Source organism: Diaphorina citri, unplaced genomic scaffold (genome assembly GCF_000475195.1).
Source record: "Diaphorina citri unplaced genomic scaffold, Diaci psyllid genome assembly version 1.1 scaffold699, whole genome shotgun sequence".
Lineage (NCBI taxonomy): Eukaryota > Metazoa > Arthropoda > Insecta > Hemiptera > Psyllidae > Diaphorina > Diaphorina citri.
The window spans coordinates 49,362-64,974 of NW_007378132.1; the positions used below are offsets into that span (position 1 = coordinate 49,362).

Genomic DNA, 15,613 nt, shown 5'->3' on the forward strand with positions numbered 1-15,613 from the left:
CCTCAGAATATTACACATGTAGGTACTATTCTGTGTCTACTCTAAAGACACTTTGGAAAATTTAATTTTATAATTAAATGAAGAAGCTAGATTTTCTAAATAATATACTCAATGTAGGTAGAAACCGAATTTTTAATTAAGAAATATGGAAGAAAAAGTTCGAGGAAAACGGCGCGGCGGCATGCACTAAAATGAACTTTCTTCTAAAAAACTAATACACTTGTATATCATGCTCTTAAAAGCTTTCGCCCATTAAAAATTTACACAAAGTTACATTTGTAGAAATGTAATTTCTGGTCTGCCCTTAATGAAAATGAAAAGAAAATGTTTTCCTCTCCGCTCTGGAAGCATTAAAATATTTAAATGTTGTGTTGAATTTTTTATTCCATTACGAATAATTTGGTTATTACAATGTATATTTTATTATTTTATATAACTGCTGAAAAAAATGTACTTTTTATTCCGAGGGAGGAAAGAAAAATGAGAAGATTAGGAAAGAAGTGACTTTATGATGATGGAGGTATTAATGCAGTTAAGAACGTGATGAGATGCTCAACAAATTGTGTAATTATAGTACCTCCTCGTGTGTACGTGTGACATTCTATCTTATGTGTAAAATTGCATTGGAACTGGAATTTACATGTCTAATGGTGGATTTCACCAACCTTCTTTCCAGCCTCAAACAGCCCGTTAGCTTAACAGCCCTAGCCCTGTTAAAGGGCTGTTAAGCCAATACAAATTAAATAGAACTTAACTGGCTGTTAGCTTAACAGGAGTTCTAATGACTGAATAAATATTGGTGAAATCCAACAGAAGATTATTATTTGACAATTAACAGGTCTTTTCAAAGAGTTGGATACTTATTGAAACTTTTCATATGTTCGGGCTTTAAGCAAAATTCAAAATCTTCTGGCGGAAGCTCAATCTAATGCTCATAATACCATACTGAATAGTAAAATCTACTTCGCCTTTCTGATCTCGGAACTTTTGAGTTCGAGACGGTAAAGAATTTAATCCTTGAATTTTAAGTCTTCAGAGAGCAAAAGAAAAGGCCATTCTAGAGAATTTGTATTTCTTTTGTGGAATTAAGTTTGCTCTCTTCTTTTGAAATAAATATGTGATCCATTATCCTTTGAAATTACATTCTAGAGATAATATTGTGGGCTATAACAAGAAGGCCAGGGGGAAGAGCTTTTTGGTTTTCAATTTCATATTCTGTTTCAAAGATAATAAATAATAATATATGCTTCAGATAAAACCTCTTTTTATTCTACGATATGTTTTTATATTTTTACGTTATTTCTGTGCAAAGTTACTTTTATTGTATACCTATCTATCTTCGCATTGTTAGAATGTATTAAATTTATTACAATACACTCTGGAGAACTGAAAATTATAATTGTAGTTATTATTACCTAAAAGTAAATTAATCCAGCAATTCAGCTAGCTATAATGCACCATTTCTCAATCTCAATGGATCACGGAAGTTAAGCAACGTTACGTGTAGTTAGTGATTGGGTAGGTGACCATCTGGGACAACACGTGATGGCCCCTTTCAACTTGTGAGGGCAAATGAAGAAAAAAAAATCGTATTACACAAAAAGCTGTACCTGCCTACATTAATCTTTTTACAAATTTATACAAATCACGAATATTTTACAAAAATTACCGTCTTAAAATAAATGGTATGAATAACACTCAATGTATTAATTATTATGGACTAACTGCAACATTTGAACTTTACAAAACCACAGAGATATCAAGTAAAATCATAAAATACCAGGGGTTTATTAGCAGCTGAATATAATGGTGGGTCCAGGGTCCAGACTTGTGCAATGCAATGAAATTCGTCAGTTTGGACGTGTTTGAGAAAGTTGCAGCAAAGTTTTTTGAACATTGCAGCAAACGTTTGTGGGTATCCGGAGGTTGGCGGTTTTCTGGCGAATGTTTTTGATGTGCGTTGCACTAGTTTGGACGTGTTTGCAAAGCATCGTGCAATGCAATGCAAATGATGTACCTACTATAGGACATTAGTTACTAGTTGAGTTTTGAGATTTATCGGTACAAAAATTCTCGGATAAATGAAAAACGTTCGCATTCGTCAGATTTGATTTTACGTGCAATGCAAATGCTTTGCACGTTGCATTGCACAAGTCTGGACCCAGCATTAGAATCAACCAAACTCAGCGGTGGAATGGTTACTGCAATGGACTTTGGATCGGACCTTGGTGGCTCAAGTCCAAGTTCAGTAAAAAAAAGTAGAGTACCTAATGGTGCGTTTCCACTTTCCACTCACTGCCGAAGCATTGTGGGGGTGATTTATTAACAAAAATCAAAATTGTAAGTTTTTTCCTTTTCCTTTATGTCTACAATCTTATGGTGGTCTGGAGAACCAGATTTTTTCAACAAAACAGCTATAATATGTGTATGGTACAGAATTATACCTAGACGGAAAATATCATTTCAATAATACTTACCTATACTTATTTGACTTTATGCTTTCAAATGTACTGTAAATACATACATTCACTATACTCATACACCATCATCGTATTAGAAGAGGAAAATTCTGGTGGAATGGTTACTGTAATGGACTTTGGATTGGACCTTGGTGGCTCAAGTCCAAGTTCAGTAAAAAAAAGTAGAGTACCTAATGGTGCGTTTCCACTTTCCACTCACTGCCGAAGCATTCATGTTTACCACAGCTGAAATTTCTTGATTGGAAGAGAAGAGTTAACGGTCGACATATCTTTTCTTTTTACTACTAAATTTATTCTGTTCATTCAATCTATTTCTTGGCCTTTTATTTTTTCCGTCTTTACTTTTGCCTTCTTTTTCGAAAATAATTTCTACAGCATCCTCAACATCCTCTTGTTTGTTAGCGCTATCATTTTGATGTGCGTTGCACTAGTTTGGACGTGTTTGCAAAGCATCGTGCAATGCAATGCAAATGATGTACCTACTATAGGACATTAGTTACTAGTTGAGTTTTGAGATTTATCGGTACAAAAATTCTCGGATAAATGAAAAACGTTCGCATTCGTCAGATTTGATTTTACGTGCAATGCAAATGCTTTGCACGTTGCATTGCACAAGTCTGGACCCAGCATTAGAATCAACCAAACTCAGCGGTGGAATGGTTACTGCAATGGACTTTGGATTGGACGTTGGTGGCTCAAGTCCAAGTTCAGTAAAAAAAAAAAAGTAGAGTACCTAATGATGCGTTTCCACTTTCCACTCACTGCCGAAGCATTCATGTTTACCACAGCTGAAATTTCTTGATTGGAAGAGAAGAGTTAACGGTCGACATATCTTTTCTTTTTACTACTAAATTTATTCTGTTCATTCAATCTATTTCTTGGCCTTTTATTTTTTCCGTCTTTACTTTTGCCTTCTTTTTCGAAAATAATTTCTACAGCATCCTCAACATCCTCTTGTTTGTTGGCGCTATCATTCTCATTGGAATCTGCATCTAAACTATTGGAGTACACTACTTCCACAACTTGACTTGCAAACAAAGACTTGCGATCATCAACCTCGTATAGGACTTCTAAATCATCCGACTTCTTTTCCAACTTCTTGTGTATGGTACAGAATTATACCTAGACGGAAAATATCATTTCAATAATACTTACCTATGCTTATTTGACTTTATGCTTTCAAATGTACTGTAAATACATACATTCACTATACTCATACACCATCATCGTATTAGAAGAGGAAAATTCAAGATAAGTCTAGAGTTCAAAGCACAGTGCTATTTTCTTTACCTATAGACAACACGAACCTTACCGAGTTAAATATACAAACTGCCCTTCCCACCCTGTTTCTATTTGCAACCTACAATAAACTCGACATTCTAATGTTCTTACAGAGGTGTACAATAAGTCAAGTTGCAGCAGGGAAACGAAAGAAAACAACATGCAATATGCAAACACAAACCTTCACTTGCAAAAGGTTAAATAACAAATAATGAACTTAGAGAAGAGGCCAAAGAAAAGCGCCCTGAAACAAACCGTGTAGATCATAAGGAATGCGACAAGACGTCTGGACACACAGATACAAATGTAAAACTTATTGTTGTACGTAGGAACAGTAGTATGAAGCCGTACAACAATGAACATGGAATAGACAAATTGAGTATACACTCACGTCAGTACATATTGTATTGCATATACTACCTAGTCATGAAATGAGGATGACCTACGAGTACCTACGAATAATGAACTTGTCATGAAATCTATATATATATTTTTTTTTGTATCTTTACAGATTAATACGAGGTATATTCTATATTCTGTACAGCATAAAAAAGAAACATCTCCAGAAAACAACATCACGTATCTTTACAGATTAATACGAGGTATATTCTATATTCTGTACAGCATAAAAAAGAAACATCTCCAGAAAACAACATCACATTAGGGAACCCCTGCTCCATCTTCCAAGTTTAAACTTCTGGTCCTGTAACGGCTCCCTCGCAGCCTCAGGGACACTGCCCGTATCGAGCATTGAGGGAGCGTACATTGTTCCATGGCACAATGTCATTAATAGCTAATTAGCTATTCGTCGCTCAAATTACAAGCCAAATGAATCGCACGAAATTTGGTTTGAAATATATACTAAAGGAGAAGGACAATGGAATAGAAGATGGTAACAAGGACATCATGAAATGAGGATGACCTACGAGTACGAATAATGAACTTGTCAAAACTGAAGTTCAAAGAATTAGATGAAAATGCTATTCGTCGCTCAAATTACAAGCCAAATGAATCGCACTAAATTTGGTTTGAAATACTAAAGGAGAAGGACAATGGAATAGAAGATGGTAACAAGGACGGTATCAAAGGCTTAAAAGGAAGGAAATCACAAAAATTCATCGTGCACCTAGTATTTTGCTTTGTTTTCTCGAGAATCCTTAAAAAATCAACTCGAGAAGGACTCATTAACGAAAAAAATCGTTGCGAATTATTAATTATGATTTTTTTTCTTTTTTACAATAATAATAAATTTAATTAAAAAGAATTAAGTATTTATAGACTGTCGAAGAGAGGAAGGGCTATGAGTATTGGAGACCCTTGTAAGATTCTAACTCGAGAAGGACTCATTAACGAAAAAAATCGTTGTGAATTATTAATTATGATTTTTTTTCTTTTTTACAAGAATAATAAATTTAATTAAAAAGAATTAAGTATTTATAGACTGTCGAAGAGAGGAAGGGCTATGAGTATTGGAGACCCTTGTAAGATTCGTGAAGGAAAGAACAATTTGGTCTCTTCAATCCTAATAACTTTCACTGTAAAATGATGGGACGATAAAAAAAAGAAACCTTTAAAAGGAAAGAAAAGATTTTTCATAAACTTTCAGCTCACCTGGCGAGGGCCTCAATGTTAGGCAGATTCCCGTGATGTTTCATGAGGGCCGCGGCATCATGCCGACTCAGGCCCGAGTGAGGGGGCAGAACCCCCGGTGGCGTGCCCCCACTTTGGGCCGACTGGTTCATCTGCTGGAGGAATTGAAGCTGACTTAGTTGAGTAGGGGGGTGATGGTAGCCATTGGCTAACAGGGGGGATTTCTCTAGTCTAGGAACGTCTGTAACAAACATAAGAAGACAGGGACATTATAGATAGAGCTAGGTAAAAAAACTAATTCACATAAATCGATGATGTCAAAATTAGTTACTCGTATCTTCTGGTATCAAACATCAAGTGATGGGTAAATAATGTAAATATTTGAGTGTTCCAATTTTCTTCTCCCGTGTTCAGACGGGGTCGGTTTTTCGTCAGCCTCTCAATCTACTTTGTAACAGAGATTCATGTGAATGAAAGCTACAATAGAATCATCACCACCAGAGTCTTCTTCTGGGAATTTAAATTTGGGCACCAATAAAAAACATACTTCATACTGAAATGATGCGACTACTGAATCAAAACAGTTGTCAGGTTTTGAATAAATTAAATCAAACTAATAAAGAATGGAATTAAAAGTGAGATACTCTTCCTTCTACGTTTTTTGTAGCCTTCATTATCATTAGTCATCAGTGCCGAATGTTGTTTAATTAACATTTTAGGAGACATTGTTATGATTTTCTTTTAATAGGATGGTAGATCTACTCGTATTTAGGTTTAATATGTGATCTACACCGTACACCCCAATGCCGTTTTTGTAGCTCTTTTTATGCTTTTCCCTACCTCAACGTCACAGACTTTAGGGACAAAGTTGCCATCTTTTCTTAAACTAACATAAATTATAATGCGCCACTGATCAACCTAAAAAAATCAAAAGTAAAAGATATAATAAAAAAATAACCGCAATGCCGACGCAAGCATCAGTGCCGAATGTTGTTTAACATTTTATGAGACTTTGTTGTGATTTTCTTCTACGATGGTAGACCTACTCGTATTTATATTTCCTATGTGATCAATCTACATTTTTACACCGTTCTTGTTGCTTTTTCGTGCTTTTCCCTACCTCCAAGAGGCAATATTGCCATCTTTTCTTAAACTACCATAAGTATAATGCGCCACTGATCAACCTAAAAAAATCAAAAGTAAAAGATATAATAAAAAAATAACCGCAATGCCGACGCAAAAGAATAAGGTGTAACTAATAACTAATAACAGTTAGATTACAACAATTGTCCATTTTATTGATTTTTAAAATCAAGAACGATCTTCAAGTAAGTCCCTAATAAATGAGCAAGCAACTTGGTGTTGAAGTTGAATACCTAGGTATATTCCTAAACAAAATCCCGCACATTGTGATGTTTTCCAACGAAATTTCGGTTTTCATTTCTCTGTTGGCAGTGAATAGTTAATTAAAATAATAACACACACACAAGTTTTCCACATTGAATTCTTAAGACATCAATCATAGCCGTCAGCAAACTTGTCAAGGGGAAAGCAGAAAATATCTTTCTCCTGTTCCTCCCCTACAGTTCCCTCATCTCTTATTTTTTACGAAAAGGGATGTAAATTATTAATATTTTCCTAATTAGACATTATTGTGGGTTTCATAATTTCAACGTCTGCACCAGCTATGTTTGTTTCAAAAAATTCGTTTCCTTGCCTTTCCCATTTTATTTCATTTTGAATCTCTCTAATATTCTTAATCATTCTGCATTTAATTAAATTTTTCTTCTATTTAATTCCTTTTTTGAAAGATCGTGGTGCTTTTAAATTTTGGTAATATTGTTTTCAATACGTGTGATATGCATTTTGTATCTAATTATTAAACTTCATAGTATTGTTTATAGGTGTTGGTAGGTATTATGGGATTTTCCCAACTAATAACTGGATCTGAATCATATTGGGATTAACCACATGCTAAGTGCTGATTCCCATTATTAATTTTAATAAATAAAATCAACATTTTGTTTCTACATATCATATTTCTTGGGGAAGCTTTTCGTAGAGCTTTGACTGTTTCCAGAAAATCTCTTTTCTTAGTAAGATAAACTCCAGATTTATCTCGCTGTAAAAACACATACCTATGTAAGAATTTCCTGACAATAATCTCGACTTTTGCAAACCCACAGTAGGTATAGTTTGTCAGAAGCCTGTTCCTCTAACAGAACCGTATGCGTTCGAACTTGCGGAGATGTGAACAATTATATTTGTATAAATAAAAGTTATGAGAAAATAATCCTCGACCTGGCCAAAGCGTTTTATATACGAGCGGAGAAATTTATGTCTACGAAATTGATTGTTTTCTTCTACAGGGTGGCCTCCAACAGGGGAGCTCATAAATCTCAAAATTGTTCTAACAGGAATCTGGAAAGAAGTAACAATAAAATGACTTACAAGGAATTTCCATAACGGTTGTAGATGACCTACATATCCAGGCCATCTATGACTAGTTAACACTTGAATATCTTTGTTTTTGTGAAGGAATACCCTACACAGACGTGGTTGAAAACCAACATTTGAGTGACAAGACATGTCAGTGATATCAGAGAAGTTACTCTTACAGTAAAACACATTAGATATCAAATGTGTTGGGAACTCTCATAGTCTCAATGGGTAAATACATTTTGTACCCAACGGGATTTGAACTTGAGTTTTAAGTAAGCCGACGATGACACATTGTAAAACTAATATCTATGCATAGGTATTATTTTATGATCACCCTGCTAAATGGTGGATGTGCCGAAACTCCTAAAAGCTCGATGAACATTTTATCGAATTTATTGTTAGATAAGGGAAATGTAAATAATTAAAAGTTGGCTTTTATCAATGAAATGAATGGAATACCAACTACAAAACCGCGTGCTAATCAATTTCCACCTTTCACTCTTTCACTACCTTACAGAACTGGTTTCGACTATTGTGGTTGAATGGAGCTAAGTTCTGGACGTTTTAACGGCAATGTAAGCAAGGCTTTCGTTTGATACAGTGACTGGTTTCGACTATTGTGGTTGAATCGAGCTAAGTTCTGGACGTTTTAACGGCAATGTAAGCAAGGCTTTCGTTTGATACAGTGTGGTAAGTAAGACACACATGAGACACATTAAAAAATGCCAGCTCTACTCAAGTAATAAATAGGTTGATAAAATATAACCATAGAAGTCGACGCAAAAGCAAATGATACTGGAGCACTACGCAGTAATGTGAAGTTCACTTTTCAGAATTCAATCTGGCAACATGAAGAACTAAAAGGTTCAAGTCCTATATGTAGGTATAGAGATACGGCAGTAATGTGAAGTTCACTTTTCAGAATTCAATCTGGCAACATGAAGAACTAAAAGGTTCAAGTCCTATATGTAGGTATAGAGATACCAAAACCATGCACAATGTAATGTGTAGTGTACACATTTGCTCTGCATAAACCATTGATTTTTTTCTCTTTTTTTTCCTGATAATATTTGTTCTAAATTGTAACTCTAGTCTCGTTAACATCGCATTATAAAGTAATGCACAGATTAATTTTATAGAAACAAGAACACCTACCATGCAGTTCTTACTCAACTTGGAGATAGCTTTTCTTTTATTGACACTTCTAAAGCGTTGGATCTGTTTAAATCAACGCTATGTTTTGTGATTTTAACTTAAAAGAGACTATTGTAAAAATGTCCATATTAATACAATACATAAAAATGATACATAACTGGTTCTAGAAAAAAGATTGTCAGTTTGTAAAGTTGTAGTTGTCTTTAGAGAAAGTTATGTGTTAACATGAGATTATTCAGGGATGCGTTAAGTTTTCCCTTTCTTTCAACACCAATACCAACAAACAAAAAAACAGTTCCTAAATATGGTTCAACCAAGCATCAAAAATAAATATGAATCAACCAAGCATCAATACAAAAGAATCAAAACTCAGGATGAAGCTTTGTGCCAGCCAGTCAGCTCTACAAAGAGATAAAAAAGAAAGAAACTATGTTAACACTAATCTACTTCCCTTGTACCCATCAGATTTTAATTATTTGGAACCTCTCCAAATATGAATTAAAGATTTATAAGGATTATCCGAGGTACTCTTTATTTTCGTGTTAGTTGCTGATCCTGCAGCTCCGATTCATTCAGAACAGAGCACGTGACCAAACAAATTGGAACACAACAAGTTTGTCAATGGTTTGCTAAATGGGTAATCTGTGTTGGTTTTTATATGCAGAAGGTGATGAGGAAGACTAGCTGGTAACCTAGCTTCAAGCTTGAAAATAGCCAGGTTCATTTTGATCCTTACAAATTGCAAAGGAACCTCACATGAAGTCACAAATTTCAATAAGAACACTGTTACGTTTCCAACATTGAACGATTTTCTACAACTACAACTTAATGATGAGTAGGCAACTGCTGGATATAACTAACCTATGAAGAAATTAACATAAATACCTACCTACTCGTATGTGCGAGTATACCTAAATGTTTATTATTTAAAATAATATGCTTCGTAACCTTGAGAATGAAGTAAATAGAAATGTACAAATGTTAGAAATGATCAAAATAACAAACGTATACAATTATATGGAATAAGAAAAATGTTATCTTTGAAACAGACAGACGGACAGACAGTCGGACTGGTTTCGACTATTGTGGTTGAATGGAGCTAAGTTCTGGACGTTTTAACGGCAATGTAAGCAAGGCTTTCGTTTGATACAGTGTAGAAATAGGTAATCTCAAACTATTGGGTATGGAATATGAGCGACAAAGTAACTTCATCATAAAAACGCCAACCTTCCTGTTCTAAAACAATATGTCATTTTTGAGCAGTGATTCCAGCAGCAAAATGAAAAATACTTAATAAACTTTTATACCCAAAAACTTTTTTCTCCAAAAAATAATAACAATTTTCCACCCAAAAATTTGAAACAATAAATTTCCCGAGAAACTTACTACAATTTTATACCTATGTGAAGAAATATAACCTTTGATTACATATTAGGATACTAAAAAGTTGGGAGCTTCCACAAAATATATTCACATAGGTACCTACCTAGGTAATTTGTGTATTAGTTTTGATAAAAAATTAAATCTCTCACTCAGCTTGGTGTTTAGTTTGATAGTTGCCTGTTTATCTTTCGCACAGTTTTTATCTGTAATGTGTTTTGTCTGCATTGCCTTCGAGATTACACAACGCTCTATCCTAAAGTAAGAAGATACTTCTGAACTAGATACATAATTATTAATTAAATGCAAAGTCCGAGAAACGACGATGGAAAAAATCCAAGTCGAACCCATTTATCTCGCAATAATTTATATTATGTATGGAATTGCAAGGATGTTTTTCATTTTTGATTTACATACAGCGAAGGAGTAGGGGAGAGATTTTCTTAAGAATGGACAGGAGAGCTTTTAGGGTTTAGGATCTTCCAATCCGCATTTCTTCCTCTCATCTTATTGTTGTATGATTTAAGTGGGTATTTATTTGTACTTAATGGTTCGTACTTTGAATTTTTGACCGAGTTCATAATTATGTGAGTGTTATTATAATTAAACATGAAGAAGTATGGTAACTTAATTGCTTAATTCAAACAAAAGAGCCTCTTTAACTGATCTTGTGATTCACAACAGGGGAGTTTCTCACTGAAAATGCTGAATTGCTGATATACAATTTTGTATGACTGGAATTTTATTCCAAGTCAACCAACACTTTCTACACAGCTCTGCATACGATTATTTACAAGAGAGCACACATAGTGCCCGAACAGTGTAAATATATGATCAACATAATTTATGTGAGTGTTATTATAATGAAATATGAAGAAGTATGGTAACTTAATTCAAACAAAAGAGCCTCTTTAACTGATCTTGTGATTCACAACAGGGGAGTCTCTCACTGAAAATGCTGAATTGCTGATATACGATTTTGCATGACTGGAATTTTATTTCAAGTCAACCAACACTTTCTACACAGCTCTGCATACGATTATTTACAAGAGAGCACACATAGTGCCCGAACAGTGTAAATATATGATCCTAAACTGAATGTAATCTTCTTCAAATATTTATATGTTAATAGTTTTATTAGTTTTTAATGTTATAAATTAATCCAGAAAGAACACAATGGATTTTAATTGTTTTTATTCCCTAATTTCGAGATAACATTTGCGTTAAATTTATACACTTGTTTTGTTTTCGTATTTTCCTCATTTCCATTCATTCCCAGATTCTAATCTTTCCGTAGTCTGAGCTTGAGACATACTGAATTTAAAATGCTCTTTCCAAGTGAAAGACCATTTATGAAATGATTTTTCCTTCGGGTGTTTGAATCTTGTCAGGTATGTATTCCTTGAATGTCCCACTGACGCTGTCACAGACGGACTTCCTCGAAAAGAGCTTCAAATCACACAATTAATTCACACATCATATTTGGCACAAATGAATCGTATTGATGGTAGACTTAGTAACTTTGTGAAGGTTCATTTTAAGTATCTAAATATGAAAATAACTTTTACTCTTCACTGGTTTTGGTTGTTTGTCAGGAAGTCGCAGATGCAAATGCGACATTTTTCCCAGATAAAATCCAATTTCCAAAAGTAACTTTTAAGTAGGTATATTCTTATTTTATTTCATTTGCCCACCGTGCTAACTAGGGAGGGGTAGATGGGAGGTAAGTGTAATATAAACTTCTTTTTTTTTTCGTACCCTAATTCTTTTTTATTTCGCCCTGAGGGATGCTATTGTTATTCTTATATCATTTTTATTATCATCATCATTGATATTAGTATGCTGTGTGGGGCTAGTGAACATTTGTTTTTGGGTACATTTGTTGGTACGTACCCTAATTCTTTTTTATTTCGCCCTGAGGGATGCTATTGTTATTCTTATATCATTTTTATTATCATCATCATTGATATTAGTATGCTGTGTGGGGCTAGTGAACATTTGTTTTTGGGTACATTTGTTGGTAGTTCTTGGGATTGAGTTTTTGATTTTGACTCTATTGTTTGGTGTTTCCGAATGGCATTTCCACATAGAATTTTCACATGGCTTTACTGATTATTTCCAGCGCTTTTTAGTCAGAATTTTACCTTAAATTACCCTGGTAAAACTAAAGCTCGGAGAAGGTAATTCACCATTTATGTTCAGTTGTTTATTGGAATTTTCACATGGCTTTACTGATTATTTCCAGAGCTTTTTAGTCAGAATTTTACCTTAAATTACCCTGGTAAAACTAAAGCTCGGAGAAGGTAATTCACCATTTATGTTCAGTTGTTTATTTCCGTTACTCGTGATATGGGACATTGAGCCGCCTCTAAATATTATTAAGATTGTTGTTGTTATTGTACAAGAAACATCAGATTATTTCCAGAGCTTTTTAGTCAGAATTTCACCTTAAATTATCCTGGTAAAACTAAAGCTCTTAAGGAGAAGGTAATTCACCATTTATATTTATTGTTTATTTCCGTTAATCGTGATATGGGACATTGAGCCGCCTCTAAATATTATTAAGATTGTTGTTGTTATTGTACAAGAAACATCATCGCTTGTAATTTTTTATGTTTTCTTTTCTTTGTATCTTCCACAGAAAAAAATTGCGCCCTCCTCCTTCCTCTGTCTCTCAGTTACGTTTAAATTTTTATACTTTGTCAACACATGTGCCTTGCTTTTCTACTTAATTGTTTTTCTTTTTTTCTTGCTTTCTTTATAATTGCGCCCTCCTCCTTCCTCTGTCTCCAAGTTACGTTTAAATTTTTATACTTTGTCAACACATGTGCCTTGCTTTTCTACTTAATTGTTTTTCTTTTTTTCTTGCTTTCTTTATATATACTTTCTATCTATGATTCTAGTTTCTACTTATACTTTCTATCTATGATGGAAGTTTCGTTTTAAATGGTTTCGTTCAAAATGCTTCTGACATTGAACATGTGACGAATATCTCTGGTGCTATTTACCCTAAAGACACACAGATCTATAAGCCCCCTAACTCCTGCACCTCTACGGTCTACGTCATCTAAATTCATTGTTTGTGTACTTTTTTAAGAGTCGAATTTTTTCTCCCAATATCCACAATTTTTTCCACCTATCAATATCAAGATATTTCTTTATAATTTTTCAATGTTGATCTCCTTCGTTTTTGCTTTTTTTATGTCTTACATTTTTTCGTTTTGTTTGTAAAAGTAATAAAAAATAACGTAACCTACCCCTAAAAAATGGATGTCTTTTAAATTCATTGTTTGTGTACTTTTTTAAGAGTCGAATTTTTTCTCCCAATATCCACAATTTTTTCCACCTATCAATATCAAGATAGCGATGGAATTCAATATCCCACCTATAAAAAGGCTATAATTTTTAAAAGTCACATCTTCTAGTTGGTCATGGTATGTATAGTAGTTATGTAAGTTAGCTATAGCTTAATACTCAAATGGGTGGGTATACTGGGTATTAAGCTATAGCTAAGTATGATGTTGGACAAAATTGTGAATTATTTTTATTTGTCTAAACATGAATAAGAGTCAAATTTTTTCTTCCAATATCAACAATTTTTTCCACCTATCAATATCAAGATAGCGATGGAATTCAATATCCCACCTATAAAAACGCTATAATTTTAAAAGTCACATCTTCTAGTTGGTCATGGTATGTAGTAGTTATGTAAGTTAGCTATAGCTTAATACCCAAATGGGTGGGTATACTGGGTATTAAGCTATAGCTAAGTATGATGTTGGACTATGCACACAACTCAAACATAAGAAACAAAATACTAATTAATACCAACTGAATTTCCTGATGAGATTTCAATCCTCGGCGAATATGCACACAACTCAAACATAAGAAACAAAATACTAATTAATACCAACTGAATTTCCTGATGAGATTTCAATCCTCGGCGAAGGAAGAAGAAAATGGAAAATTCTCAAACCCTTCCTTCTTCCTTTCCTTATGAAAATCTTATATAATACAACACATTCCTGGCACACAATTTTCTTTCTTTTTCTTCGTATAAGAAACAGACGTGTTAAATTTTTTAACCCTTTGCTCGTAGACAACAAATGTTTGTACTTTCGTCTTCCTACGATGTGTTAATGTTTCAGCATTCCTCTTCAGAGTATAATCAAAATTTCAAATAAGTGCATGTAAAATTAATAACAATGATCTAATGTGTCGACAAAAGATTTTATTGGCTGTTTCATCAAAATGAAGCATACGATAGGTACCTACGCCACCTGTAAAGTTCTGATAAACCAAAATAGCTATGAAGTTTAATGCAAACCTATTTAAGTATTACAATAAAGTCCCAAGTATGGGACGAGGTTTACAACTAATACGCATATAAATGTAGGTAAGTGCTATGACGTTTAATGCAAACCTATTTAAGTATTACAATAAAGTCCCAAGTATGGGACGAGGTTTACAACTAATACGCATATAAATGTAGGTAAGTCTACACCAGGATTATTAAGAGAAAAAATATACAAAAAAAGTATCGAAGTTAATTTTATAAGCCAGCAGCTAAGGGACAATCGTTCTAGGTTTGTTCTGTACAATATAGCCTTGATGACATCAAGGTAGAAATGGTTGATGAAAGAGGAGTGTGAGGACTAGATTGAATTATTCTGACATGACACAAGTGTGTCATTTCTATTCGCCATATCAAAAATTCAAATGCAGCGCTGCTTACCTATGTTTAATGTATGAGCTGAAGATTTAGACATGGGATCTAGGAAGTATTTTGCAGAGATGAAAGAAGACATTTCGTTGGGAGGTATTAAGGATCTTGCAAACTACTAGTAATGAGTTGACTAACAAGAGATATAGGTAATAATATCTACTCCATACTTCACATCTACATATGAAAGAAGACATTTCGTTGGAAGGTATTAAGGATCTTGCAAACTACTAGTAATGAGTTGACTAACAAGAGATATAGGTAATAATATCTACTCCATACTTCACATCTACATAACTATACTTATAGGAATACTACACATTAGCTATGTGAACTTGAAATATGCCTTTCTACATTTCAAAGAGGTCGCTGGTGTTTTCAGAAACAGTGCGGGGCACTAGCGTAGAATTGTATTTGACTTGGCAGAAAGAAACACTCTGTTCTGTACAAAGTTATTACAAAACATTGGAGCAGAGAATTACTACACATTAGGTATGTGAACTTGAAATATGCCTTTCTACATTTCATAGAGGTCGCTGTTGTTTTCAGAAACAGTCCGGGG

General features: G+C 33.9%; 1 protein-coding gene across 1 annotated transcript in view; it reads right to left on the reverse strand.

Annotated features, from left to right (window-relative positions):
• The window catches only part of LOC103511308 (dachshund homolog 2-like), a gene marked incomplete at its 3' end in the record, with an annotated part of 111,573 nt that overhangs the window by 44,078 nt on the left and 51,882 nt on the right, over window positions 1–15,613 (reverse strand). The window contains exon 3 of the mRNA XM_026825113.1: window positions 5,373–5,592. Within this exon, the coding sequence (XP_026680914.1) occupies window positions 5,373–5,592 (220 nt within the window). The remainder of the gene's footprint in view (window positions 1–5,372; window positions 5,593–15,613) is intronic.